Here is a 25,446-nt window from a genome sequence, read left to right as displayed (position 1 = left end):
TACTTACGTATTTTTGCGCCGCATACTATGTAAGGACTTGCCGGAAATCCTTTTCTGAAAGTTACCGGATTCGTCAAATACACGGCTGATTAATAAGCTACCTACTTGGTCAGTCTAGATAGGTACTTACCTAAAACTGATTATCATATTTATTCAACTTTATGAGATAATATTGTTGTGAGAGAACAGATAGTATTTATTAATAAGATACCACGCTCCTTATTTACTAAAAATCGTTTGGATTAACTCTAGGTTATGCCTATCAGCGAGATATCCAGCCGGCTCAGGATATAGGTACAGGGTGTTAGTGACACCGTAACGAAATCTTTACGGGATGATTCAGACCCTGATCTAATTTGATATCAAATATATTTTTTATTGGAAAACTCATGAGAATGTACGTAAGTTTTTTCCACTTGATATTAACTCGGAATCACCCGAATGAGCTGAATCATCCCCCTCAGTATTCGGTATGGTGTCCCAAACTTTGTAATTCGTAAATACCAAGATTTTTTTAAACGTCGCGAAGATCTCCCTGTAAAATACACATTGCGCCATGGAAAAAGATTACCTATATCTAGACTCGTCCTACATTCTTCTAGCCCATATGTGATGTCCATCAAAATTTATAATAAACTGCCTAACATATTAAAAGAAGAAAAAAGTGACAAAATCTTTATTAAAAAAATAAAAGAACTTCTTCTTACTACAGCACCAGTGAATACCTTAATGATACTGATGTTACCATTGGAAAAGCCTCCTCTCTTTTAAACTTCTATTTTGTTGTGCCCGAAAGGGTCTATGATGTGAAACTCATACATGTAACTTACAAACTTGTACACCATCATAGTATGCAAATAAAGAATATTAAATATTGAAACACCCTGTAAGTATAGCTATTCTTGATTGTGAACATAATGCTTATCATATCACAGATTGCTTGCTTAGGTAAGTATAGCTATTACATTTTCATCTTATCTTATCTTATTTAGCCTATACGATCCCAAAGCTGGGCAAAGGCCTCCCCTTGCATTTTCATATCACAGAAAAAAATGTTACGGTTTTAGGATAGCTTCTTTATGTTAAATTAAAAGTGCTCTGGTAAGAAAGACTGTTGTGAAAGGGACAAAGGACAATGTAGACGCGTCTAAATTTTTGCTTTGTAGACAACGTTGTTAAGTGTCTCGTCCACGAATATACCCTTTAGATCCGGCCTCTTATAAATATTTATTCATTTTCCGAGATAAATCCTTTTCTGCTACACTTTATAAGTTGGTGTCCCCTGTAAGTGGGTTTGGTCATGATTTATTCTGCTTATCCTCGCCTGTTTGACTTACATTTTCCCTACTATTTTTATGGTGGGAAATTGAATTTGGTAATAGAAAACGTGCAGTTTCGGCAATTGGTACATGTTTTGGGTACCAAACTATTTTTTTATCTAGGTATTAAGCAATGGGATATTAGGAGAGATCTGGGGGAGAGATAATAAAGCAAAACGATTTTCTATGTAATTAATATATTATACTTAAGTAGGTACTATATTTTGGAAGTAAGTAAATTATTAAATTACACACTGAATCTGAGATGCAAGAAAGTGGCCTCTTTGAGTGACGTAATATTTTTGATAGATCATTCTTATACTCAGATTGGTGATTTCTTCATTGACAGCAAGATTGGCCAGTAAAATTCCGAAGAATATGGTGATATAACATTGACACGAAGAAGGAGGATAGGTAGATACCTGCCTTTTTATATTTAAGTAAGTACCTATTTTATAATTATAGTTTAGACGATTCGTACACGACACTGTGCAAGCGGTCAGTAAGGTTGCTTTAAGGCGGTTATCACACGACGCGGTCTCGGTCGCTTCCGGCCAAGTAGTTAATGCCATCTACGGCAAATCTACAATAAGTCACGTCAAAAAAAAGCTCTCGGTCGAAGTTCGCGGTGATGTGTTCTGCAAGGTAGTAATGATTTGTATCGAAACCGTCCATTCTTAACACACGCACCCTCGCGGACAACCATGCGGTCGACCGCATCGTATGATAACCGCCTAAGTTGTAGGACTTGCAGGTATGTGAGTAATTCGCTAATGCTTTAAACCGCGTGATGACAAAATCCGCGTCGTGTAACGCAGTCGTAGATATCTTCAGTGCGTCGTCAATGCTGTCCTTTGAGCGATGACTAGTGGAACAGTTCTAAACTCTCCTATTTTTTAAACTTGTCAATGAAAGTGTTGATCATTTGCTTAGCAGCGTACGGCTGGTCAGCAGGGACCGCGTGTCCTGCATTACGGATCATCATCTCCGTAAAGTTAGCAGCATGACGATTATAGCTGTGAAGATAAGGGTAAGGTCAGCGAAATTTTAATATTATTTTTTGTTTGCATTGCGCACTTACTTTTATATGAGCAAATGTAAAATTGCAATATTGATTTTTTAGATGAATTGCTTCGATGTGTAATTTTTAATTGATACCGATCAAAATAAGGTAATCAATGTCAGGAGTGGTCAGTCGTTGGATGGGTGACCGACAATCGGAAAGTTGCTGGGGCACAGCTTTAGCTGAAAATCAGCGCTGTGGCATACAGAAAAAAACCAGCGAATACCAGAATTGGATTCAAACTTATGACGTTGAATTCAGGCCACTGAATTCTCTCTCTCCACGGGATTCGAACTCGTAACGATGTAAGCCACACATTCTCAATACAAATTTAACTTTTTTTCACTCTTACCCAATAATGTTCAACGTCTTCCCGGGGTATTTGGTAAGGACTGGTGTCCTTTCTGCTTTCTTATACTCTTCTTTGCCACTCCAATTTAAACTTCGGAAGGTGTGTACTGCTAACGGATAACCAGCCACCATGTCCAGATTACCACTGAAATACAGAACTAAATTGTTTATCTATAGTCTGAGATAGCTATCATGAACTTGATGTCGTTGAACTTAAATTATAATTGTAAGTATTTCTATATCTATGACCATCATAGAGTAAAATGGGCCTGCGGTGGACCAAACCCGTGGACCCGGTCTCAAGTTTTATTTTATTATTTACCTGCAAATCTGTAGGTGTAGGTTACCCAACAGAGGGTCTTAAAAAGGCCACATTGAAGCATTTCATCTTAAAAGCAATATTGCTATTTGACATTTGTAAACATCGCGCACATTATTTTATAGGCGCAAATGTAAAATTGCAATATTGCTTTTTAGATGAATTTATTCAATGTGGCCTTTTTATCCAGTTATACTAAAGTGATTTGTCACTGTGACACTGTTAATATAATTGTTAAGGTTACTTTGCTGTGCCTAAGCAGGATTCATGATGAGTTCTTTTATGTACTTAGGTATCCCACTGTACCATCTCTATGTACAGTCATGAGCAATATCATGTACACACTTTAGAACCCTGTCGCACTATCATATTTGACATTTAATGAGACTTACGGTTTCATTTGTCAAAAAAGTTAATATGACATGGTTTCAAAGTTTATACATATTAGTGCTCGTGACCGTACCACATGTAACGCAATAAAGTTTTTGATTTGATTTGAATGTCATACTATAGGAATGTCAAATCAATGACTCGTGGGCAGTGTCAGTGATCTTTTCTTTAAGCTTTCAGTTAAATACTGTTTCAACACTCGCTGATGACAGTCCGTCAGCCTGTTAAATTATTTAAGTACTTATATTTATTTGTTTATACCTCCACTGATCAGAAAACGATGAACAAGTAAGAGTATTTTATTTCAGCTTCTTTTCCTAACGTGACATGTGAGTCAAATTGTTACAAAAATGAATAATTAATTTTTAATTTTTACTAGCATTAGTCGTTGGAATTATTTATGAAGTTATTGTGTTGCCTACTTACTTGTAACACAATACCGCATAGTGATCCAACAACTCTTCCAACCAAGGTTTGACAGACAAGAATATAACTGGTTCGAATGCCTGATATGCTTGGTCACTCCAGACATTGAATTGTCTATTACCAACATGTAGGGCCTTCCTGACATCCGTTCTGTTGACGAACGTCCCGAAGTCAGTGGGAAGCGAGCTGTCGTCTCGTAGAACGTTATCAAGACTAATGCCTTGAGTGTAGTTGATTGTCAACAGCACCGAATCTCTCGCTTTCTGAAAATTATCACGAACGGGTTTTGGATAGTTCAAGTTATTTGGTATTCTTCTTGTTGATGGTATATTTATGATACTGTGTGATAAAAAGATACTAGCTACTGCGGCATTTAGTTAAATCCCGATAAAGATTCCGATCAAGATAAATCACAACATTGAAGAAAATCAAAAATGTAATCCCTACTACAACAACAACAATTACTTTGTGATCCCTAGTTTGGTTAGGACATTACAGGCTGATCACTTGAGTGTCCGAAAGTAAGATAATCCGTACCTCGGAAGGCACGTTAAGCCGTTGGTGATGGAGGTTTGTCACGTGATGTTACTACTTACCGATGTATGTAGTCGTTACATGAGTTATGTCAGGGGCCTTTGGCGGCTCAATGTAACCTTAGCCCTATGGTTGATGAGGTGTTGGTAATCCACCTCACGACCCACACGAGGGAAGAAGAACAATGTAAGATCAGAATACGCAGTTTAAAGAACAGGGGGGTTAATATGGCCACATCGAAGCAATTCATCTAAGAAAGCAATATTGCTATTTGACATTTGTTTGCATTGCGCACTTACTTTTATATGCGCAAATGTCAAATTGCAATATTGCTTTCTTAGATGAATTGCTTCGATGGGGCCATTTTAACCCCCCAGGGGTCTAAAAGGCCCACATTGATGTGGGCTTTTTAGAAGGTTGAACTTACTCAACACTTATATGCGCAAATGTCAAATTGCTATATTGGTTTTTAGATGAATTGTTTCAATGTGGCCTTTTTGTTAACCCCCACTTTGTCATTACGGCTTTATAATCGCCATCCTACAATAGGTACTTACGGTCACATAGTTGGTCATGTCACCCGCTTTCCAGTATCTCCTGGCGTCATCTTCCAGTTTATTGACCTCTGCTGCTTGTTTGTAATCCAGGAGGCCAAGTTGTTCACCAAGTGGGGACAAATGGAGTAGTGTCGGGGGATCTACAAAGCCACTACCGATTACAAGACCCTGGAATATAATAACTGTGTTAATGACGTCAAGAAAGCATTTGAGTGGCATTTATTGCAACTTTTTGTTTTGGGTTAAAAAATAACATAATGTGAACCAAAAACCACGGCGGCTCCGTGGTTCCTTCGCAATGAAAATCTACACGTTGACTTAAATCTCCCGACCATTGTCAATTATATGAAAACACAGTCGACTGACGTAATTTATAAAAGCGGTCTAACGTCGTACTCATTGCTACTTAAAATTCTTTTAGAGATAAGTCAACCTTTGTACCATTTTTTTTATTCATTGTGTTTTAATTTGCACAATAAAGAGTTTAGTAAAAATAGAATTTGAAAATATATAAGAAAGAAAACTGAGATTATTTTTCGATTATCTTAGATTGGCTTCTATTTCTAAATTTGAATTGTAGTAATTTATTTTGACCCTGTAAAATACCCTATTATACAAACCTTGAGGTTAAGTTTGCTATTTGGGCTGTTGTGGATGTAGTGACCGAGGGCTGTCACAAATTTTCCGGCGTAGGATTCTCCTGCAAGGAACAGGGGAGCTCTACTCAGCTCGGGGAACATCTGTATGAACTGCTGTACCAAAGTGTACAGAGATGTGCCCACCTGTAATATTTTGAATATCATAAGGTCACGAGTACAGTTGGGGTAGTCGGAGGTACATCCATCGCAAGATGGACTAAGTACGCCCACATTCTGTCAGACCAACGGTTATCAATGGAGCAATGCGATAGCGCCGTTTATAATGGTCGAGCCGAATGTGTTAGTGAAAATAGCACTTAAGCACACCCCGCACAATTCATACAAACAACGTCCATTCACACAGACACTACACATTGATATTATGATTCACGCGCATCTGTGTGTGTGACGTCTGACACCATACGATTCAAGTTTAAACTATGTCCGAGGGGGGTGTAGGTAAACCTAGCTCAGAGTTACCGTTCTATACGTAGTATTATTCCTTATTCTATGAATTAAGGTAAATTAATAAGTAGGCAATGCCTAGAATATAAGGATGTTAAGCATCAATCACTTACTTCCTCATCATTCTTCATGAATTTCCCTTCCGTATCCGAATAGCTGAACCCCGCGTCAATGGGAGTGTCAATAAATAATATTGAGTAATCACTTGCCCAACTTACAGGCATTTTTTTAACTGAAATAAAACATGTGTTATTGTAAAATTCCGGGCCAAATTTAGGGAAGCGCTAAAATCTTTCACTCGGTAAGTACCTAGTTAATATTTAGGTCGCTTCTACTTTTGAAATTTGCTATAGTCATGATGTGAGAAATGTGTTCTTAGTCGCAATAAGGCATATTCTCTTGCAGCTGAGATTTTCATACACAAAGTTAAACTTTGGGGTGAATTTAAAAGGACTTTCGGTCTTACAGACAGTATAAAAACACAGTAAGTATAAAAAGGACTTAAAATAAATAATACGTAATAGTTAGTATAAGAAGCGAAAGTTTCGATTTAGTTGATTGATCTGGAATGTGTCTAACGGTGATTATTTATTTGTATTGTTTTTTGGGGACACCACATGTAAACAGTTTTTGTGACAAATGAAAAGCGTAAATAACTTTTATCGTTTTCTGGGTAGCATCTGTGAAATCCTAAACTGCAGTGTTGTCATGCGAATGATAAGAGTAGAAAACCCAATATTTAATAATGTATACTTTATATATTTCATATTTGATATTTAAAAAAATACAATTATTTATGTTACTGGATGAAGAGAATTACACGAACGTGTGGATCTTGATTTATCTACTGAAAATATCATAACCAAACTACGGATCTCACAGTGACTTAAGTAAGTATTTAGTTGTTAGATGAGGGGCCTTTCTGGTCCTTTCAGGAGCCAAGTCAGGGGCCTTTAACCGCTGAATAGTAACCCTGACATCCCACACCCCACACGAGAGAAGAAGAATACGAATGCTGTTTTCTTACCTTTTCCATTTACAAGTTTTAATGGTCCGATTTCTTTAAATATGCCGTATAGTGTCGAAACTCCAGGGCCACCTTGTGTCCATATAATCCAGGGTGTAGACCCTAACGGCTTTCCTTCAACTGGGAAAAACCAGATGTACTGGTGCCAGCCTTCGGACACGGTGATAAAGCCAGAGTGACTTTTGACGCCTGCGAATAGCGTCGGGTTTACTGATGAGAGATTTCTTGCTTTATCAGCTTGACCGTTATTTATGTACGTGGTTAGAAGAAGGGGTGCTTCATTTGAAGCTTGGCTGTTTACACTCGTTCCGGTGGCGATGGTTCCTACGCTGTAATAGGAAGTTAAGTTTATAACTATAGACTCAGACATATTCATTGTTTAGGTACTTAAGTATATCTATTACCGATTTCTCGAGATATCAACTCTTTTTTAGAAAGTATTTTAAGTCTTTTATAATATTTCGTTACATAATAATTGTTGTCGGGGGTTTTGAGTTATTTTATTCTTTTTTGATTTAACCGGAAACCGGATTTAATCGGTTTTTTTAACCGTCGTGGGTTTTTTTAAAAATTTTTAATTTTGCTTAATTTTTGTAATTGTTTTGTGAAAATTTGTATGTGATGTTATTGTCTTGTTTTTGTGTGCGGCATCCTTTTATAATAAACAATTTCTATTCTATTATATTCTAGTTTTCGTTGGAATAAACAGTGCCACCTGGACTAAAATCATGATGTGTATGTATATTACATAAAAATAAATAAATAAAAATAAAAAGTTTATTGCAGTAACATTTGGTACAGAGCATTAAGTAAGGGTTGGAATCTCCTTTTAAGCAGGCTTATATGCTTGTATTAGGAGACTCCGCTCTACCGTAACAATTTTGTATTTGTACCTATTTCATAAATTTAAATTTATTATACAAAATTTGCCAGGCATTTAAATTTTACGTGAATGTGTGTGTCTTTACATAAACACAAACAGCCTATAATATACGTCCCACTGCTGGGCACAGGCCTCCCCTCAATCAACCGCAGGGGGTATGGAGCATATTCCACCATGCTGCCCCATTGCGGGTTGGTCGAGGTAATCTTTTACGACCTAATGGCTTGACGGGCCCTTCGAAGCACGGAATCATCTTAATTTTACGAACAATCAGTTGATTCAATCCTACAATGTCCTTATCAAACAAAGGACAGTCTCACAAAGTGATTTCGACAATACCCCCATCGGGAATCGAACCCATACCTCCAGATCGATAGCCCAACGCTCTAACCGCTAAACCACGGTGGCTGTGGGTGCGTAATGAATATTATCGTTTTAGGATTTTTGGTTATATAGCCAGTTGACGATCAATATGAAACTTTGAAAGTATTAGCTAATTATATGAATAATTTCTTTGTTGCGGTATCACTCACAGTGTTACTTATTTTGCAAACATAGTAGGTATATTATCTATAGTTATTTTAAACTTTTCCTCATTGTCAATATTTTAGTCGTAGGGGTTCCCCAAGTTTAAAATGTTTCATTATAAGTACTTACTTAAGTAGTTTTGTTTACATTCACCCGACTATTTCTGATGCGCTTTAAAAGATTAGATTGTATCTAATAGGTAGACACCTACCTATGTGGTAAATTATTATGACACAAAGCTAATCCACATCCACGTTATAATATTATAAGCATAAAAGTAATGTCTCTCTGTATTTTGGCACGCTTAAACTGCTGAGCGAAATAGATGTTTGGTATGAAGATAGTATAAGTATTAAAGAAGAACATGAAGCAGTTTTTTTATGCTGAAAATCATCCCCTAGGATGAGAAAGGGATGGAAAAAAAGAACCGCGCGCGATTACTGAAATCCACGCGGATATAGGCGCGAGCGGAAAGAGGTATTACTATTGTTCACTTGTTTACACAATAACCTGAAGATTTGACAGGTCCGGTTTGTTACAGAAGCAACCGCCTGTCTGACCTTCCAACCCGCGAAGGAAAAACCAGCCCAATACTGGTTAGGTCACATACCTCCGAAAATGCATTTCTCGGGAAAAGTGGGTTTCCTCACGACACAACACAAACAATACATAAATACAATTATCTGGTTTATGACAGTCCTTTATTCCGGCCAAGTAGTTAATGCCATTTGCAGCAAATCTACAATAAGTCACGTCAAAAAAAAAGACAGTCCTTTATTAGCTGTAGTAGCCCAGTTGGAAGAACTCTTAACTATTACTGTGTGGTCGCACGTTCGAATCCCAGCAAGGGCCTAAACCAATGATTTTCGAATTTCTTTTCGATCATAAATGATTATCACGTGCTCAGCCGCGAAGGAAAACATCGGGAGGAAATCCACATTGGGCTGGTCTTTCCTTCGCGGGTTGGAAGGTCAGACAGGCAGTCGCTTCTATAAAAAAAAACTGGACCTGTCAAATCTTTAAGTTGGGTCGCTGTGAAAAACGGGATAATCGGAAATGATGATAACAGTTCTTTTTTTTTGTAATGTCATTTGTTTAAAAAGACCCTTCAAGTTTTCCGTAAAGGAAATGCTTAGTGCACATGTACAAACTTGCCAAAGTACTTATCTGCTCGGTATTTATATTTGCTTCTACCTTGACATATAATTTTATAGTCTTCTCTTCTTGTTTTTTCATTAATCAATTATCGTTTCATACATGCGGACACGCAACTGAAAACCGCAGACCGCACTAGATCTTTGATGCTTGTAAGCATGACACACTTTAGGTAGCAACGATTTTTCCTCTTTGTTACTCATGCGATACTAAGTAGTTATGAAAGGTTCGCGTTAAGTAGACCTTTTTTTTAAGTATTATGTACATCAAGAATGAAAATATTTAAATTTATTGATTTATACATATAAATGAGTCTTAGTACGGCGTTGAAATAGACTACTCTGGGCGCCATCCCACTCGCGTCAGACAGAGTACTGCGGGGCGGAAGGTAGGAGGGAAACCACTCCCCAATTTTTCCTCAAAAAAGTAGCATGGGGAATGCTACACCGACAGGAGCGTGGCTCTTAAATTAATGATGATGATACATATAAAGGCTTAATGTCCAGAGCCTATGTAGAACTGAATAGATATCGCTGTTATCAAGTGAAACTGGATATTCTGCGTGTTCAGTGTTCCAGAAGAAGTCATTAGGTACCATTTTTTCCTCATAGGTATGTATAATTTAATATCGATTTATATTTTATTACTTAATACGGTATTCACAATAGTACTTATTTTTGTATATTTTTATAGCTTTAATTGAAAGCAGAAAATAATAAAAAAAAAACTTACAGAATCATTATTGCTGAAACAACTTTCATTATGGAAATTATTTTATTATCCACTATTATTATTTATTATTAAATAATTTATTATTGTTTGTTATTATTAAACACTTCAAGTCTAGTTAGGATCGAGAGACTGGCGTTGTGGCGTATTGTATCGCCATTTATATAGTAGTTCTCGGGGTGTGTGTGCGCGCATATCCTCACTTACGCATTAATAAGTATATTGTTACATACCTAGTAAATTAATTTGTTATGCTAAATGGCGCTATGTTAGTATGTATATAAATGTGTACGCATACTAATTATGATTATATAATGTTATCTGTATTATTCATTACTGATAGCACAACACGTTTCAGAATTTCAGAAGGATTGTAACAAGCAACATAATATCCATTTTTAAAAGAATTAAAAATAAATCTATTTGTTAATCGATTCAGTCTCGTACTGAACAACATTATGTTAGTTTTTTATTTATTTTATTAATAGCCCTCGACGTCCCACTGCAGGGCAAAGGCCTCTCTTTCTTTCTTCCCATCCTCCCTGTTCCCAGCTTGTTCGTGCCACGGTTTCAAAAATCAGCTTTTTCGTGTATTCTTCTTCTTTGCGAGTCGATGGCTATCGATACTATATTTTTGCTGACCAGTCTTTGATTAGATGTGATTCTGTCCATCCCATTATGGATAACGTGTATTGTTCATAGATTAACTAACAATCCAGCATAATATAGGAAATATATAAGATAGGAAGCAAACTGGTGGAAACCTATTCTTTATCAAATATGCCTATTTTCAGGTCACTGTTACAAATTACGATAGAAATTATCGAATCGAAGCAAATTGAAGTCTAGTTTCAGCTTATCTCAGAGGGTACTACTTAGGCGTAAATTTTTGAACTTCCACGTCTATTTGGCTCTATTTCTCCCAGGCTTGCTGTATTCTATGCAGTATACACATACAAACTATGGAATTTCATAGTCTCTGCTTACCCCGATGGGAAATATACTTGATTTTATATAAAGAATAAATTGTGTCTTAACCTTACCTATGCCTTGAGTTATTACTTTTCTCACCTTCTAACTCAACGACCTTCCTAATATCCGTTCCCAGTATCCTCTCTAAGTCCTCGACCAGCCCGCTCCCGACCGACCACAAAGTGACCAGTATTTTAAGATACTTACCTACGTAATTTATTAATTTGTTTAGGTAGGTGGTACTTGAAGTGAAGTAAAGAAACTTTCGCAAAGGCCGGTCATAGGATGGGTGACCACAAAAAAAAAAAGTTTTCATCTCGAGCTCCTCCGTGCTTCGGAAGGCACGTTAAGCCGTGGTCCCGGCTGCATTAGCAGTCGTTAATAACCACTAATCCGCACTGGGCCCGCGTGGTGGTTTAAGGCCCGTTCTCCCTATCCATCCATAGGGAAGGCCCGTGCCCCAGCAGTGGGGACGTTAATGGGCTGATGATGATGATGAGGTGGTACTTACTGTAAATTGTGATTCAAATAAAATACTTACTTACTTAAGTATCTAATTGAAAAAAAAAATATACATATGTATATTTTATTTATTTTCGTAAACAGATTAATAAATAAATATAAGTATCCAAGTCATTTTCTTTGCGCACTTTGCTTTTCACCCATCATTACGAAAAATGAGAGATTCCAACTTTAAGGTGAAAAAAATTGAGCGCCGAATATTCCTGCCTCAATGACTTGCAAGTTGTGGAAGGACCTCGTGAAAAAATTTTTCATCAAGGCGATGAATGTGCGAATCAGAGCACCCAACACCCGGCTGCTTTTAACTTATTGCTTTTCCTATCTAAGTATTTTTGCGCCACATACTAGGTAAGGACTTGCCGGAAATCCTTTTCTGAAAGTTATCGGATTCGTCAAATACACGGCTGATTAATTAGCTTGGTGAGTCTAGCTAGGTACTTACCTAAAACTGATTATCATATTTATTCAACTTTATGAGATAATATTGTTGTGAGAGAACAGATAGTATTTATTAGTAAGATAAGATTTAATCTACGCTCCTTATTTACTACAATATCGTATGGATTAACTCTGCGGTATACCTACCAGCGAGATATCTAGCCGGCTCAGGATATAGGTACAGAGTGTTAGTGACACCGTAACGATTTTTTTACGGGATGATTCAATCCCTGATCTAAGTTGATATCAAATATATATTTTTTATTGGAAAACTCATGAGAATGTACCTAAGTTTTTTTTTATTTTTTGAATGAGCTGAATCATCCCCCTCAGTCGTCGGTACGGTGTCCCTAACACCCTATAAGAATAGCTATTCTTGATTGTGAACATAATGCTTATCATATCACAGATTGCTTGCTTAGGTATAGCACATATCACAGAAAAAATGTTTTTGTATCTATGTATCGGCCGGTTTTAGGATAGCTTCTTTATGTTAAATTAAAAGTGCTCTGGTAAGAAAGAAAACTGTTGTGAAAGGGACAAAGGACAATGTAGACGCGTCTAAATTTTTGCTTTGTAGACAACGTTGTTAAGTGTCTCGTCCACGAATATACCCTTTAGATCCGGGCTCTTATAAATATTTATTCATTTTCCGAGATTTATCCTTTTCTGCTACACTTTATAAGTTGGTGTCCCCTGTAAGTGGGTTTGGTCATGATTTATTCTGCTTATCCTCGCCTGTTTGACTTACATTTTCCCTACTATTTTTATGGTGGGAAATTGAATTTGGTAATAGAAAACGTGCAGTTTCGGCAATTGGTACATGTTTTGGGTACCGAACTATTTTTTTTAGCTAGGTATAAAGCAATGGGATATTAGGAGAGATCTGGGGGAGAGATAATAAAACAAAACGATTTTCTATGTAATTAATATATTATACTTAAGTAGATACTATATTTTGGAAGTAAATTATTAAATTACACACTGAATCTGAGATGTAAGAAAGTGGCCTCTTTGAGTGACGTATTATTTTTGATAGATCATACTTACACTCAGAGTGGTGATTTCTTCCATGACAACAAGATTGGCCAGTCAAATTCCGAAGAATATGGCGATATAACATTGACACGAAGAATGAAGACAGGTAGATACCGGCCTTATTATACTTAAGTACCTATTTTATAATTATATTTTAGGCGATTCGTTCACGACACCGTTCAAGCGGTCAGCAAGGTTGCTTTAAGGTGGTTATCACACGATGCGGTCTCGGTCGCTTCCGGCCAAGTAGTTAATGCCATCTACGGCAAATGTACAATAAGTCACGTCAAAAAAAAAGGTCTCGGTCGAAGTTCGCGGTGATGTGTTCTGCAAGGTAGTAATGATTTGTATCGAAACTTCATCGCTTTTTTTTTGTTGACGTGACTTATTGTAGATTTGCCGCAGATGGCATTAACTACTTGGCCGGATAAATGGGGAGCGCTGAAGGCTCTCACCCGGTACAAAATTTAAGACAACAGGCCTGAGGGTGCCCAGTTGGACGCGAGCTGTCCCATGACCGATGACTAGTGGAACAGCTCTAAACTCTCCTAGTTTTGATACTTGTCAATGAAAGTGTTGATCATTTGCTTAGCAGCGTACGGCTGGTCAGCAGGGACCTCGTGTCCTGCATTACGGATCATCATCTCCGTAAAGTTAGCAGCATGACGAGAATACCTGTGAAGATAAGGGTAAGGTCAGCGATATTTAAACTAAGGAAATTATGTCGGTGCTTGTAGCCCAGGGGCTTGTACCCCAGGTCACATTAAAGCGATTCATCTTAAAAAGCAATATTGCTATTTGACATTTGTTTGCCTTGCGCACTTTTATATGCGCAAATGACAAATTGTAATATTGCTTTTTTATATGAATTGCTTCGATGTGGCATTTTCAACCCCCTGTTGTACTTTTTAATTGATACCGATCAAAAATAAGGTAATGAATGTCAGGAGTGGTCAGTCGTTGGATGGGTGACAGACGATCGGAATGTTGCTGGGGCACAGAAAATCAGCGCTGTGGCACTTCCTCAATGCTGGAGTGTCAACACATTTTGCCGAGCTTATGTCCCTTTTTGGATATTTACCTACATATATCTACTTATACTTATCTAAAATAAATGATTTATTTCTTTCTTCTAGTAGTAGGTGCCGTGTAATAAGTAGTATAGGTACGTAAAGAGTTACTGAAGTAGACACCTGGTAACTGGAACCGATTTATTTTTTAACTAGTCCGAAGTGATCTATAAAGTTTAGAATTTTATCGTAATTGAGTTCAAAACTTCTGTATCAGCATCAGGTAATTTCATGCCGGCTGACTTTCCTATTTGAATTTGAATAACCTTCATTTCTTTTTTCTCAAGAACGTTTTTCTTTAAAACAATATCAGTAGGTTTTGGCGATTTATGGCTCCCCAAGCTTAAGAATTATGCGCAAGTTGTTGCATGTATTGTATGAACATCGCACCTGGGTGACAAATATCGCTGTCTGGGTTCCCCGGTGATTCCGATTATATTTATTGGAGAGCGATTTTATTTACTTACTTGAGGCAGTGTGGCGCATTATTGCAAAATGCTTTTAGGACTTTATTCATACATAACATTAGTCACGCACGAAAGCCTGGGGAGGGCAGAGCCACAAGTCGGAAATTAGAGAACTTGCAGCTACTTCTGATATTCGTTCCAAGATGGAGTGATAAACCGAGGTGATAGATTACCAACCGTTCGTCTAATTAGATAGTTTAACAATATAACATAACGTCACGCCATTATCCCCGAAGGGGTAGGCAGAGGTGTATAGTGTATGCACCCACTCGTCAGCTATGTTTAAGTCCCATGTAATAGGGGTCGAGCCTGCTGCCATTACCGGGCATATAGAAGAAACCACGTGATACCAATACCAGAATTGGATTCAAACCTATGACGTCAGACCACTGAATTCTCTCTCTCCACGGGATTCGAATTCGTAACACTACTATGTAAGCCACACATTCTCCGTACAAATTTAACTTTTTTTCACTCTTACCCAATAATGTTCAACGTCTTCCCGGGATATTTGGTAAGGACTGGTGTCCTTTCTGCTTTCTGATACTCTTCTGTGCCAGTCCAATTTAAACTTCGGTAGGTGTTTACTGCTAAAGGATAACCAGCCACCATGTCCAGATTACCACTGAAATACGAAAATAAATTGTTTATCTATAGTCTGAGATAGCTATTATGAATTTGATGTCGTTGAACTGAAATTATAATTATAAGTATTTCTATATCTATGACCATCACAGAGTAAAATGTGCCTGCGGCGGACCATACCCGTGGTCCCGATCTCAAGTTTTATTTTATTATTTAACTGCAATTCTGTAGGTATAGTTACCTAATATAGGCGCTTAAAAAGGCCACATTGAAGCAATTTCTTTTATATGCGCAAACGTAAAATTGCAATATTGCGTTTTAGATGAATTGATTCAATGTGCCATTTTAAACCCCCAATTATAAAGGACACCACCATCATTGTTGACCAATCCATACAAAAATTATAATTTGCCTTAATGTTTACTGTCTATTTATTTGTACTCTCTCGAGTAAGTTGTTTTTATTAAGTACGTGTTTTGATTGTAAGTTATGTGTTATTTCGTGTTTTGGTTTTTATCTTTTGTGGTGTCCCTTTCTTTCTTCCTTTCTTTCAATTATAGTATTTTTAAGTTTACTTTGTTGTGCCCTAGCAGGGTCCATGGTGAGTTCTTTTATTTATGTAGGTGTACCATAACATCTATGCAGCACATGCAACGAAGTAAAGTTTTTGATTTATTCTATAGGAATGACAAATCAATGACTCGTGTACAGTGATAGTGATCTGGTAGTCAAGTTTTCAGTTAAATACTGTTTCAACACTCGCTGATAAACAGTCTGACAGCCTAATTATTTAACCTTATTTTTTAGCCTTATTATTTTTGATGAAACAGGACCATTTTATATCGACTTTTTTCGTAACGTGACATGTGAGTCAAATTGTTACAAAAAATATAATTATTTTTTACTAGCATTGTTAGTCGTTGGAATTATTACTTATTAATACTTTTAACTGTAACATTTTTTGTATATTTTTATGTAAGTATTATACTATGGACATAATGGTGCTAATTCCTGTAAATACCATCTAATTTTATTTTAAGTTATATCTGTCATTTTCTTATCCGCCGAAAAGGAAAGGGACGGTAATCGACAAGCATAAAATTTATGGAACACACGTCAATTTTAAGCACAAATCTAAACCAACCGTCTAAAAATTTTACATCCGTCAATAACCCGACACAGTTAAGTAGACAACACGTCAAACGGATTGCATACCAGCGACGTACCTTTTGATTCGCCCGGGTTATTCATTCATTCACTCATTCTTCCTAAAATTAAGAGCTGTGAATCATCCGTCCCTTTCCTTTTCGACGGATATGAAAATGACGGATATAACTTAAAATGAAATGCTGCAGGAATCGGGGCCATTATGGTCTCAAAATAAACTTATTTTAATTTGAAAAAACAAAATATTATGCCTCTATTGAATTCGTATAATTTATTTTTGTTGCTTACTTACTTGTAACACAATACCGCATAGTGATCCAACAACTCTTCCAACCAAGGTTTGACAGACAAGAATGTAACTGGTTCGAATGCCAGATATGCTTGGTTACTCCAGACATTGAATTGTATATTACCAACATGTAGGGCTTCCCTGACATCCGTTCTGTTGACAAACGTCCCGTAGTCAGTGGGAAACCACCTGTAGTCTCGTAGAACGTTATTAAGACTAATGCCTTGAGTGTAGTTTGCTGTCAACAGCACCGATTCACTCGCTTTCTGAAAATCATCACGATTGGGTTGTAGATAGTTCAAGTTATTTGATAACTAAGCTGGTAGTCTTCTTGTTGATGGCATATTTATGATATTGTGTGAAGTTTAAATTGATATCGCCATAAAAAGATTCGCAACTGCGGCATTTAGTTAAATCACGATAAAGATCTTTCATTTAACTCAGATTCCGATCAAGATCAATCATAACATTGAAAAACATCAATAATTAAAGCACATTATAACGGGTTTTTACCGCGTTTAAATGGGGATATGAGACTCCCGATATTTCGACACTCCATTTCATTCCGTGTCATTCCGTTATTATGTGCTTTAATTATGATAATAACCGCGTAAACTTAAAACAATGTATAAACATCAACAATGTAATCCCTACTACAACAACAACAATTACTTTGTGATACCTAGTTTGGTTATTACATTACAGGCTGATCACTTGATTGTCCGAAAGTAAGATGATCCGTGCTTCGGAAGCTTCGTTAAGACGTTGGTCCCGGTTTCTACTTACTGATGTAAGTATGTAGTCGTTACATGAGTCATGTCAGGGGCCTTTGGCGGCTCAATAGTAACCTTGACACCATGGTTGATGAGGTTGGTAATCCACCTCACGACCCACACGAGGGAAGAAGAACAATGTAAGATAAGATTACGCAGTTTTAAGAACAGGGGGTCTAAAAAGCCCACATCAAACTTACTTAACACTTATATGCGCATATGTCATATTAAAATATTGTTTTTTAGATATATTGTTTCAATGTGGCCTTTTTGTTAACCTCCAGTTTGTCAGTACGGCTTTATAATCGCCGATCTACAATAGGTACTCACGGTCACATAGTTAGGAATGTCACCCGCTTCCCAGTAACTCCTGGCGTCATCTTCCAGTTTATTGACCTCTGCTGCTTGTTTGTAATCCAGAAGGCCAAGTTGTTCACCAAGTGAGGACAAATGGAGCAGTGTCACGGGATCTACATATCCACTACCGATTACAAGACCCTGGAATATAATAACTGTGTTGATGACGTCAAGGAAGCATTTGGGTGGCATTTTTGCTACTTTTTGTTTTGGACTAAAAATAACATAATGTGATGCGAAAAGCCACGGCGCGGCGGTCCCGTGGTTCCTTCGCAATGAAAATCTGCGCATTGACCTAAATCAATTGTCAATTGTATGAAAATGTTGTCGACTGACGTCATTTATAAAAGCGGTCTAACGTCTTACTCATTGCTGAGTAAGTAACATTCTTTTACAGATAAGCCCATCTTTTCTACCTTTTTTATTAAATTTGTATTAATGTGTACAACAAAGAGTTTAATAAAAACAAATGAAAAATAAAAATGAGATTATTTTTCGATCATCTTAGACTGGTTTATGTCTAGATTAGCATTTTAATAATTTATCTTTGACCCAGTCAAATACCCTATTACACGAACCTTGAGATTAACTTTGCTATCTGAGCTGTTGTGGATGTAGTGACCGAGGGCTGTCAAAAATTTTCCGGCGTAGGACTCTCCTGCAAGGAACAGAGGAGCTGTACTCAGCTCCGGGAACATCTGTATGTACTGCTGTACCAAATTGTACAGAGATGTGCCCACCTGTAACATTTTGAACATCATTAGCTCACAACTATATCCCAGTTGGGGTAGTCAGAGGAACATCCATCGCAAGATGGACTAAGTACACACACCTCACCGAACTTTCTGTCAGACCAACGGTTATCAATGGACCAATACGATAGCGCTGTTTATAATGGTCGAGCTGAATGTGTTAGTGAAAATTGCACTTAAGCGCACCCTGGACACTTCATACAAACAACTTCGTTTCACACAGACACTACACATTGATATTAAGATACACGCGCATCTGCGTGTGTGATGTCTGACACCATACGATTCAAGTCTAAACTATGTCCGAGGGGCTGAGGTAAACCTAGCTCAGAGTTGCCGTTCTATACGTAGTATTATTCCTTATTCTATGACTTTAGGTAAATTAATAAGTAGGCAATGCCTAGAATATAAGAATGTTTAGCATTAATCACTTACTTCCTCATCATTCTTCATGAGATTCCCCTCCGTATCCGAATAGCTGAACCCCGCGTCAATGGGAGTGTCAATAAATAATATGGAGTAATCACTTGCCCAACTTACAGGCATTTTTTCAGCTGAAATAAAACATGTGTTATTGTAAATTTCCGGGACGAATTTAGGGAAGTGCTGAAATCTCTCACTCATTACTTAGTTAGCCTTTTTGTTCGCTTCTACTTTTAAAATCTGCTATATAGTGGAGTCAATGAAGAGTTTCACTTCTAACTTGCTAGGGACAGGTCCGATTTTGATGTTTTTTTCTTTTGTAAGTGTGTGTTTTTTTTTATATCATTTTGTCAGTCATGATGTTAGAAATATTATATATAAGGCATATCCTCTAGCGGCTATGATTTCCAGACACAATAGTTAAACATTGGGGTGATTTTAAAAGGACATTCGGTCTTACGATAGTATAAAAAGGACTATATGAAATAACACGTACTAGTTAGTATAAGAAGCGAAAGTTTCGATTTAGTTGATTGATTTGGAATATGGTGTCTAACGATGATTATTTATTTGTATTGTTTTTTGGGGACACCAGATGTAAACAGTTTTTGTGACAAATGAAAAGGGTAAATAACTTTTATCGTTTCCTGAGTGAAATCCTAAACTGCAGTGTTGTCATGTGAATGATAAGTGTAGATAATCCAATATTTAATAATGTATGCGTTATATATTTCATACTTGGGAAAAATAAAATTATTTAAGTTACCGGATGAAGACAATTACACAAAGGCGTGGGTCTTGACTTATCTACTGAAAATGTGCTAACCAAACTACGGATCTCACAATGATTTTTGTGTCCTCACCGGGATTAGAACCCGGGTCCTCCGGATCGTGAGCCCAACGTTCAACCACTGGACTGGAATAACTTAATCTACCAGTATATTAAAGTGGGTTGCAGTCTAGCAAGGGAATTAGCCAAGTCACAATTTGGCTATAGTCCCAGGTCCTAACCGAACAGTAAGATCATCCGTGCTTCGGAGGACACGTCAAGCAGTCGGGCCTGGCTACTATTTACTTGTACTTAAGTATGTAGTCGTAAGATGAGGGGCCTTTGGCGGCTGAATAGTTTTACCCCGCTATCTCTCATCCCACACGATAGAAGATGAATACGAATGCTGTTTTCTTACCTGTTTCATTTACAATATTCAATGGTCCGATTTCTTTAAATAAGCCATATAGTGTCGAAGCTCCAGGACCACCTTGTGTCCATATAATCCAGGGTGTAGACTCTAACGGCTTTCCTTCAACTGGGAAAAACCATGTATACAGGTGCCAGCCTTCGGACACGGTGATGAAGCCAGAGTGACTTTTGACGCCTGCGAATAGCGTCGGGTTTACTGATGAGAGATTTCTTGCTTCATTAGCTTGACCGTTATTTATGTACGTGGTTAGAAGAAGAGGTGCGTCATTTGAAGCTTGGCTGTTTACACTCGTTCCGCTGGCGATGGTTCCTACGCTGTAATAGGAAGTTAAGTTTATAACTATAGACTCAGACAGAAGACAGATTAGGTAAGTACATAGTGTGTATTCCGATAGGAAAATGTTTGTATTGTTTCGACAGCTGTCAAATTAATCAATTTATATCTTAGTGTGTGATTTGGTTTGACCGAAAAAGTATAATGAGACAGAACAAAATTTAATTTTCGTTGTAATAAAAACTGACACCTAGATTAAAGTCATGCAGGATTTGTATATTACATAAACACCTATACGTCCCACTGCTGGACCCAGGACTCTCCTCAATCAACCGCAGGGGGTATGGAACATACTCCACGACGCTGCTCCACTGCAGGATGGTGGAAGTGATTTTTTATGGTTAATAGCTGGGACCAACGGCTTTGTGTGCCCTGCAAAGCACGGAATCGTCTTAATTTTCCGAACAATCAGGTGATTAAAGCCTACAATGTCCTTACCAAACAAAGGACAGTCTCACAAAGTGATTTCGACAATACCCCCATCGGGAATCGAACCCGTATCTCCAGATCGTAAGCTCAATGCTCTTACCACTAGACCTCAGAGGCTGTGTGTACATAATGAATTTATTATGGTTTTAGGATTTTTGGTTATGTAGCAAGTTGATGCGTGGAAGAGCTGGTCGATGAAACACTTAATGAAAGGGGATCTTCCCATGTGTATTCTGCCCATCCTAACCTACGGTGCCTTACCTGGTCATTGACAGAACGTCAAAAGTCCAGGCTCGAGGTCTGCCAAAGAGTGATTGAGCATAGTGTGTTAGGAGTCAAACGAATTGATCGAGTCCGAAACAGAACACTGCGCTCAAAAACGGGAATCGCTGATGTGGGACGAAAACCCGCCAGACTGAAATGGAATTGGGCCGGACATGTTTGTCGCATGCATCCTGAGTGGTGGGCTTGGATCATCACGCATCGGGTGCCTCATGACGGGTACAGGCGTCGAGGTAGACCTCGAAAGAGATGGCGTGACGACTTGGACGCTTGCCGGAGGGACTGGCCGGAGTACGCACAGGACCGCGAAAAATGGAAAGAGGAAGGGGAGGCCTTTGCCCAGCAGTTGGATCTTGTAGGCTAGATTAGATTAGAAAGATGACGATCAATATGAAACTTCGAAAGTAATACCTAATTATATGACTTATTTTGCAAATATAGTGTATTTATATTCAATTCTTTTACCAGAAACGAGTGATCAATGTATTTTCTACTTATAGTTATTATTGAATTTTCCTCATGGTCAATATTTATGACGTAGGGGTTTCCCAAGTTGAAAATGTTTCATTATAAGTAAGTAGTTTTGTTTACATTCACCCGACTATTTCTGATGCGCTTTAAAAGATAAGATTGTATCTAATAGGTAGGCACCTATCTATGTGGTAAAATGACTCAAAGCTAATCCACGCTGTAATAATATAAACACCAAAGTAATGTCTGTCTGTATTTTTTGCACGCTTAATTCGCTAAGGCGAAATAGATATTAAAGCATTAAAGAAGAACATAAAGCAGTTTTTTATGCTGTAAATCATCCCCTAGGATGAGAAAGGGATGGAAAAAAAGAACCGCGCGCGATAACCGAAATCCACGCGGATATAGGCGCGAGCGGAAAGAGGTAAAAAATTAAAGTAAAAATTCTTTATTTGCGTTGTAACACTATAGTAAAAGTACAATAATAAGATACAGCATGTTCACGATAGTACTACAGGCATACCATCGGACGGCCGACCACGGCCCACATTCGCACTAGGATCTAACCTGTATTGCGGAAGCAGAAGCGCGACAGGCTACCAATACGTATTCCTGTATGTAACGTGACAAGGCATAATATCTCACTATGTTACTAGATTTGCAAACATATTCCCAACTAGATAAATTCTGTTTATTTGGGAATATGGAATTATTATAAGGTATTATTATTGTTTACTTGTTTATACAATTATATGGTTTATCATCATCATCTCCCTAGCATTATCCCGTTTTTCACAGGGTCCGCTTACCTAACCGGAAGATTTGACAGGTCCGATTTTTTACATAAGCCTGTGTGACCTTTCAACCAGCGAAGGGTAAACCAGTCCAATATGGTTAGGTCACATACCTCCGAAAATGCATTTCTCGGGAAGTGGGTTTCCTCACGACACAAACAATACATACCTACATACAATTATCTGGTTGATGACAGTCCTTTATTCCGGTCAAGTAGTAAATGCCATTTGCATCAAATCTACATAAGTCACGTCAAAAAAAAAGACAGTCCTTTATTAGCCGTAGTAGCCCGGTTGGAAGAACGCTTTAACTCTCACTGTGTGGTCGCACGTTCGAATCCCAGCAAGGGCCTAAACCGATGATTTTCGAATTTCTTTTCGATCATAAATGATTATCACGTGCTCAGCCACGAAGGAAAACATCGGGAGGAAACCCACATTGGGCTGGTCTTTCCTTCGCGGGTTGGAAGGTCAGACAGGCAGTCGCTTCTATAGAAAAAAAACTGGACTGTCAAATCTTTGTTGGGTAAGCGGACGCTGTGAAAAACGGAATAATCGGAGATGTAGATGACAGTTCTTGATTTTTTTTAATGTCATTTGTTTAAAAAGTCCCTTCAAGTTTTCAGTAAAGGAAACGCTTAGTGCACACAAACTTGCCTAAGCTGCTGTTGCTTGCTAATGTGCTCAGTATTTTCGTTTGCTTCTACCTTGACATATAATTTTATAGTCTTCTTAGTTTTTCTTATCTCTCATCAATTATCGTTTCATACATGCGGACACACAACTGAAAACCGCAGACCGCACTAGATCTTTGATGCTTCTTCTTTGCGAGTCGATGGCGATCGATACTAAATTTTATGCTTGTAAGCATGACATACTTTAGGTAGCAACGATATTTCCTCTTTGTTACTCATGCGATACTAAGTAGTTATGAAAGGTTCGCGTTAAGTAGACCTTTTTTAAGTATGTATACACATTAAGAATGAAAATATACAAATTTATTGATGAAAAAATATACAATTATAAATATAAATGAGTCTTAGTGCGGCTTTCAAATAGAATACTCTGGGCGCCATCCCACTCGCGTCAGACATAGTACTGCGGGGCGGAAGGCAGGGGGGAAACCACTGCCCTATATTTCCCTAAAAATTTGGCATGGATAATGAATGCTACATTGATAAGAAATCTCTTAAATTAGTGATACATCTATGTAGAACTGAATAGATATCGCTATTATCAAGTGAAATTGGATATTCTGCGTGTTCAGTGTTCCAGAAGAAGTCATAAGGTACCATTTTTTTTCTCGTAGGTATGTATAATTTAATATCGATTTATATTTTATAATTTTATACGGTATTCACAATAGTTCTTAATTTAATTGAAACCGGAAAATAATAAAAAAAAACTTACATTATCATTATTGCTGAAACAACTTTCATTATGGAAATTATTTTATTATGCACTATTGTTTTATATTATTAAACACTTCATCAAGTCTAGTTGGGATCGACAAACTGGCGTGGTGGCGTACCTATTGTGTGGCCATTTATATACTAGTTCTCGGGGGTTTTCACTAAGACACGCATTAATATATCGTGACATACCTAGTAAATTAATTTGTTATGCTAAATGGCGTTATATCAGTAAGTAAATAAAATGTGGACGCATACTAATTATGATTATATAATGTTATCTGTATTATTCATTACTGACAGCACAACACGTTTCTGAATTTCAGAAGGACTGTAATGTAACATGTGACATTTTCTCCATTTTTAAAAGAATTAAAAATAAATACATTTGCTAATCGGTTCAGTCTCGTAATTGAGACTGAACAACATTATGTTAGTTTTTATTTAATTATTATATTATTATTAATAACCCTCAATGTTCCACTGCAGGTTCCACTCTTCCTTTCTTCCCCTCCTCCCTGTCCCCAGCTTGTTCGTTCGTGCCACCGTCTCAAAAACCTGTCTAACTCGTCGCGCCATCTTTTTCGTGTATTCTTCTTCTTTGCGAGTCGATGGCGATCGATACTATATTTTTGCTGACCATTACTTGATTAGATGTGATTCTGTCCACCCCATTATGGATAACGCGTATTGTTTATAGATTAACTAGCGATCTGCCTCGGCTTCGCTAGGGTGCAATCTGGTGCAATGCTGAGGAAAAAATGAAATTATTACACATCACATTAAAAACCTCAAAAATAACAGTATTTCTCCACTATTTAATGAATGTAATTATACTTATAAACCTTCCTCTTAAACCACTGTATCTATTAAAAAAAACCGCATCAAAATCCGTTGCGTAGTTTTAAAGATTTAAGCGTACATAGGGATATAGGGACAGAAAAAGCGACTTTGTTTTATACTATGTAGTGATATAATAGCCCAAACACGAGCGGTTTCCTTCTTACATCTGACCGACAAAATTGGCAGGACAATGTAATGGTCTATAGTGGTTAAGTATGTACAAGTTGGCGGTGCGTTGTGTGGCCTTAATGCTGGCGATAAAATATTAGACGACCAACTACCCATTATCTAGCTATTATACAAATACCTTTAGTGAAAAATACCAAGGTGTTTGTAAAATGATAAACAAATAAATGTGTATTTGGTAGGTACTCGGATAAATATTTTTGAATTATTATTTTCGGAAAAAACAATATAAAAAAAATAATACCTAAAAGATAAAA

The 25,446-nt window shown here is 37.4% G+C and overlaps 2 protein-coding genes and 1 long non-coding RNA gene across 4 annotated transcripts; 1 reads left to right on the top strand and 2 right to left on the bottom strand.

The window, feature by feature from the left end:
- Window positions 1-1,696: 1,696 nt before the first annotated feature.
- On the top strand, window positions 1,697-13,605 carry LOC126375187 (uncharacterized). Its single transcript, XR_007567541.1, has 2 exons — window positions 1,697-1,826; window positions 13,550-13,605. It is a non-coding gene; the product is annotated as an uncharacterized LOC126375187 (long non-coding RNA).
- LOC126375163 (probable serine carboxypeptidase CPVL) lies at window positions 1,758-24,258 on the bottom strand. 2 transcript variants are annotated; one of them, XM_050022029.1, is made up of 9 exons: window positions 24,239-24,258; window positions 10,388-10,495; window positions 7,090-7,418; window positions 6,176-6,294; window positions 5,580-5,741; window positions 4,960-5,127; window positions 3,869-4,131; window positions 2,735-2,878; window positions 1,758-2,335 (listed from the first exon to the last, which is right to left on the bottom strand). In XM_050022029.1, the coding sequence occupies exons 2-9, from the start codon at window positions 10,414-10,416 to the stop codon at window positions 2,209-2,211; spliced, it is 1,341 nt and encodes a 446-aa protein (XP_049877986.1). In that variant the 5' UTR covers window positions 10,417-10,495; window positions 24,239-24,258; the 3' UTR covers window positions 1,758-2,208. The 2 variants fall into 2 exon arrangements, with proteins under 2 accessions (XP_049877986.1, XP_049877985.1); XM_050022028.1 differs by lacking the exon at window positions 24,239-24,258 and having other exon boundaries at window positions 10,388-10,533.
- On the bottom strand, window positions 13,631-15,509 carry LOC126375181 (venom serine carboxypeptidase-like). Its single transcript, XM_050022049.1, has 2 exons — window positions 15,373-15,509; window positions 13,631-14,029 (listed from the first exon to the last, which is right to left on the bottom strand). Exons 1-2 carry the CDS (start codon window positions 15,501-15,503, stop codon window positions 13,903-13,905), a joined length of 258 nt encoding a protein of 85 aa, XP_049878006.1. The 5' UTR covers window positions 15,504-15,509; the 3' UTR covers window positions 13,631-13,902.
- Window positions 24,259-25,446: the final 1,188 nt, after the last annotated feature.

This window comes from Pectinophora gossypiella, chromosome 18 (assembly GCF_024362695.1).
Source record: "Pectinophora gossypiella chromosome 18, ilPecGoss1.1, whole genome shotgun sequence".
Lineage (NCBI taxonomy): Eukaryota > Metazoa > Arthropoda > Insecta > Lepidoptera > Gelechiidae > Pectinophora > Pectinophora gossypiella.
This window is presented reverse-complemented; position numbering and strand designations above follow the sequence as displayed.

What these genes read in the sequence shown, in the direction of transcription:
- LOC126375163 (XM_050022029.1), bottom strand. Translation starts at nt 10,416, where the DNA reads ATGAAAGTTGTTTCAGCAATAATGATTCT. An exon ending in GTTTCAGCAATAATGATTCT is followed by an intron (nt 7,419 to 10,387) that starts GTAAGTTTTTTT and finishes TTCCTATTACAG; the next exon opens with CGTAGGAACCATCGCCACCG. An exon ending in TCATGAAGAATGATGAGGAA is followed by an intron (nt 5,742 to 6,175) that starts GTAAGTGATTGA and finishes AAAATATTACAG; the next exon opens with GTGGGCACATCTCTGTACAC.
- LOC126375181 (XM_050022049.1), bottom strand. Translation starts at nt 15,503, where the DNA reads ATGGTGGCTGGTTATCCTTTAGCAGTAAACACCTACCGAAGTTTAAAT. An exon ending in AAGACGTTGAACATTATTGG is followed by an intron (nt 14,030 to 15,372) that starts GTAAGAGTGAAA and finishes TTATCTTCACAG; the next exon opens with GTATTCTCGTCATGCTGCTA.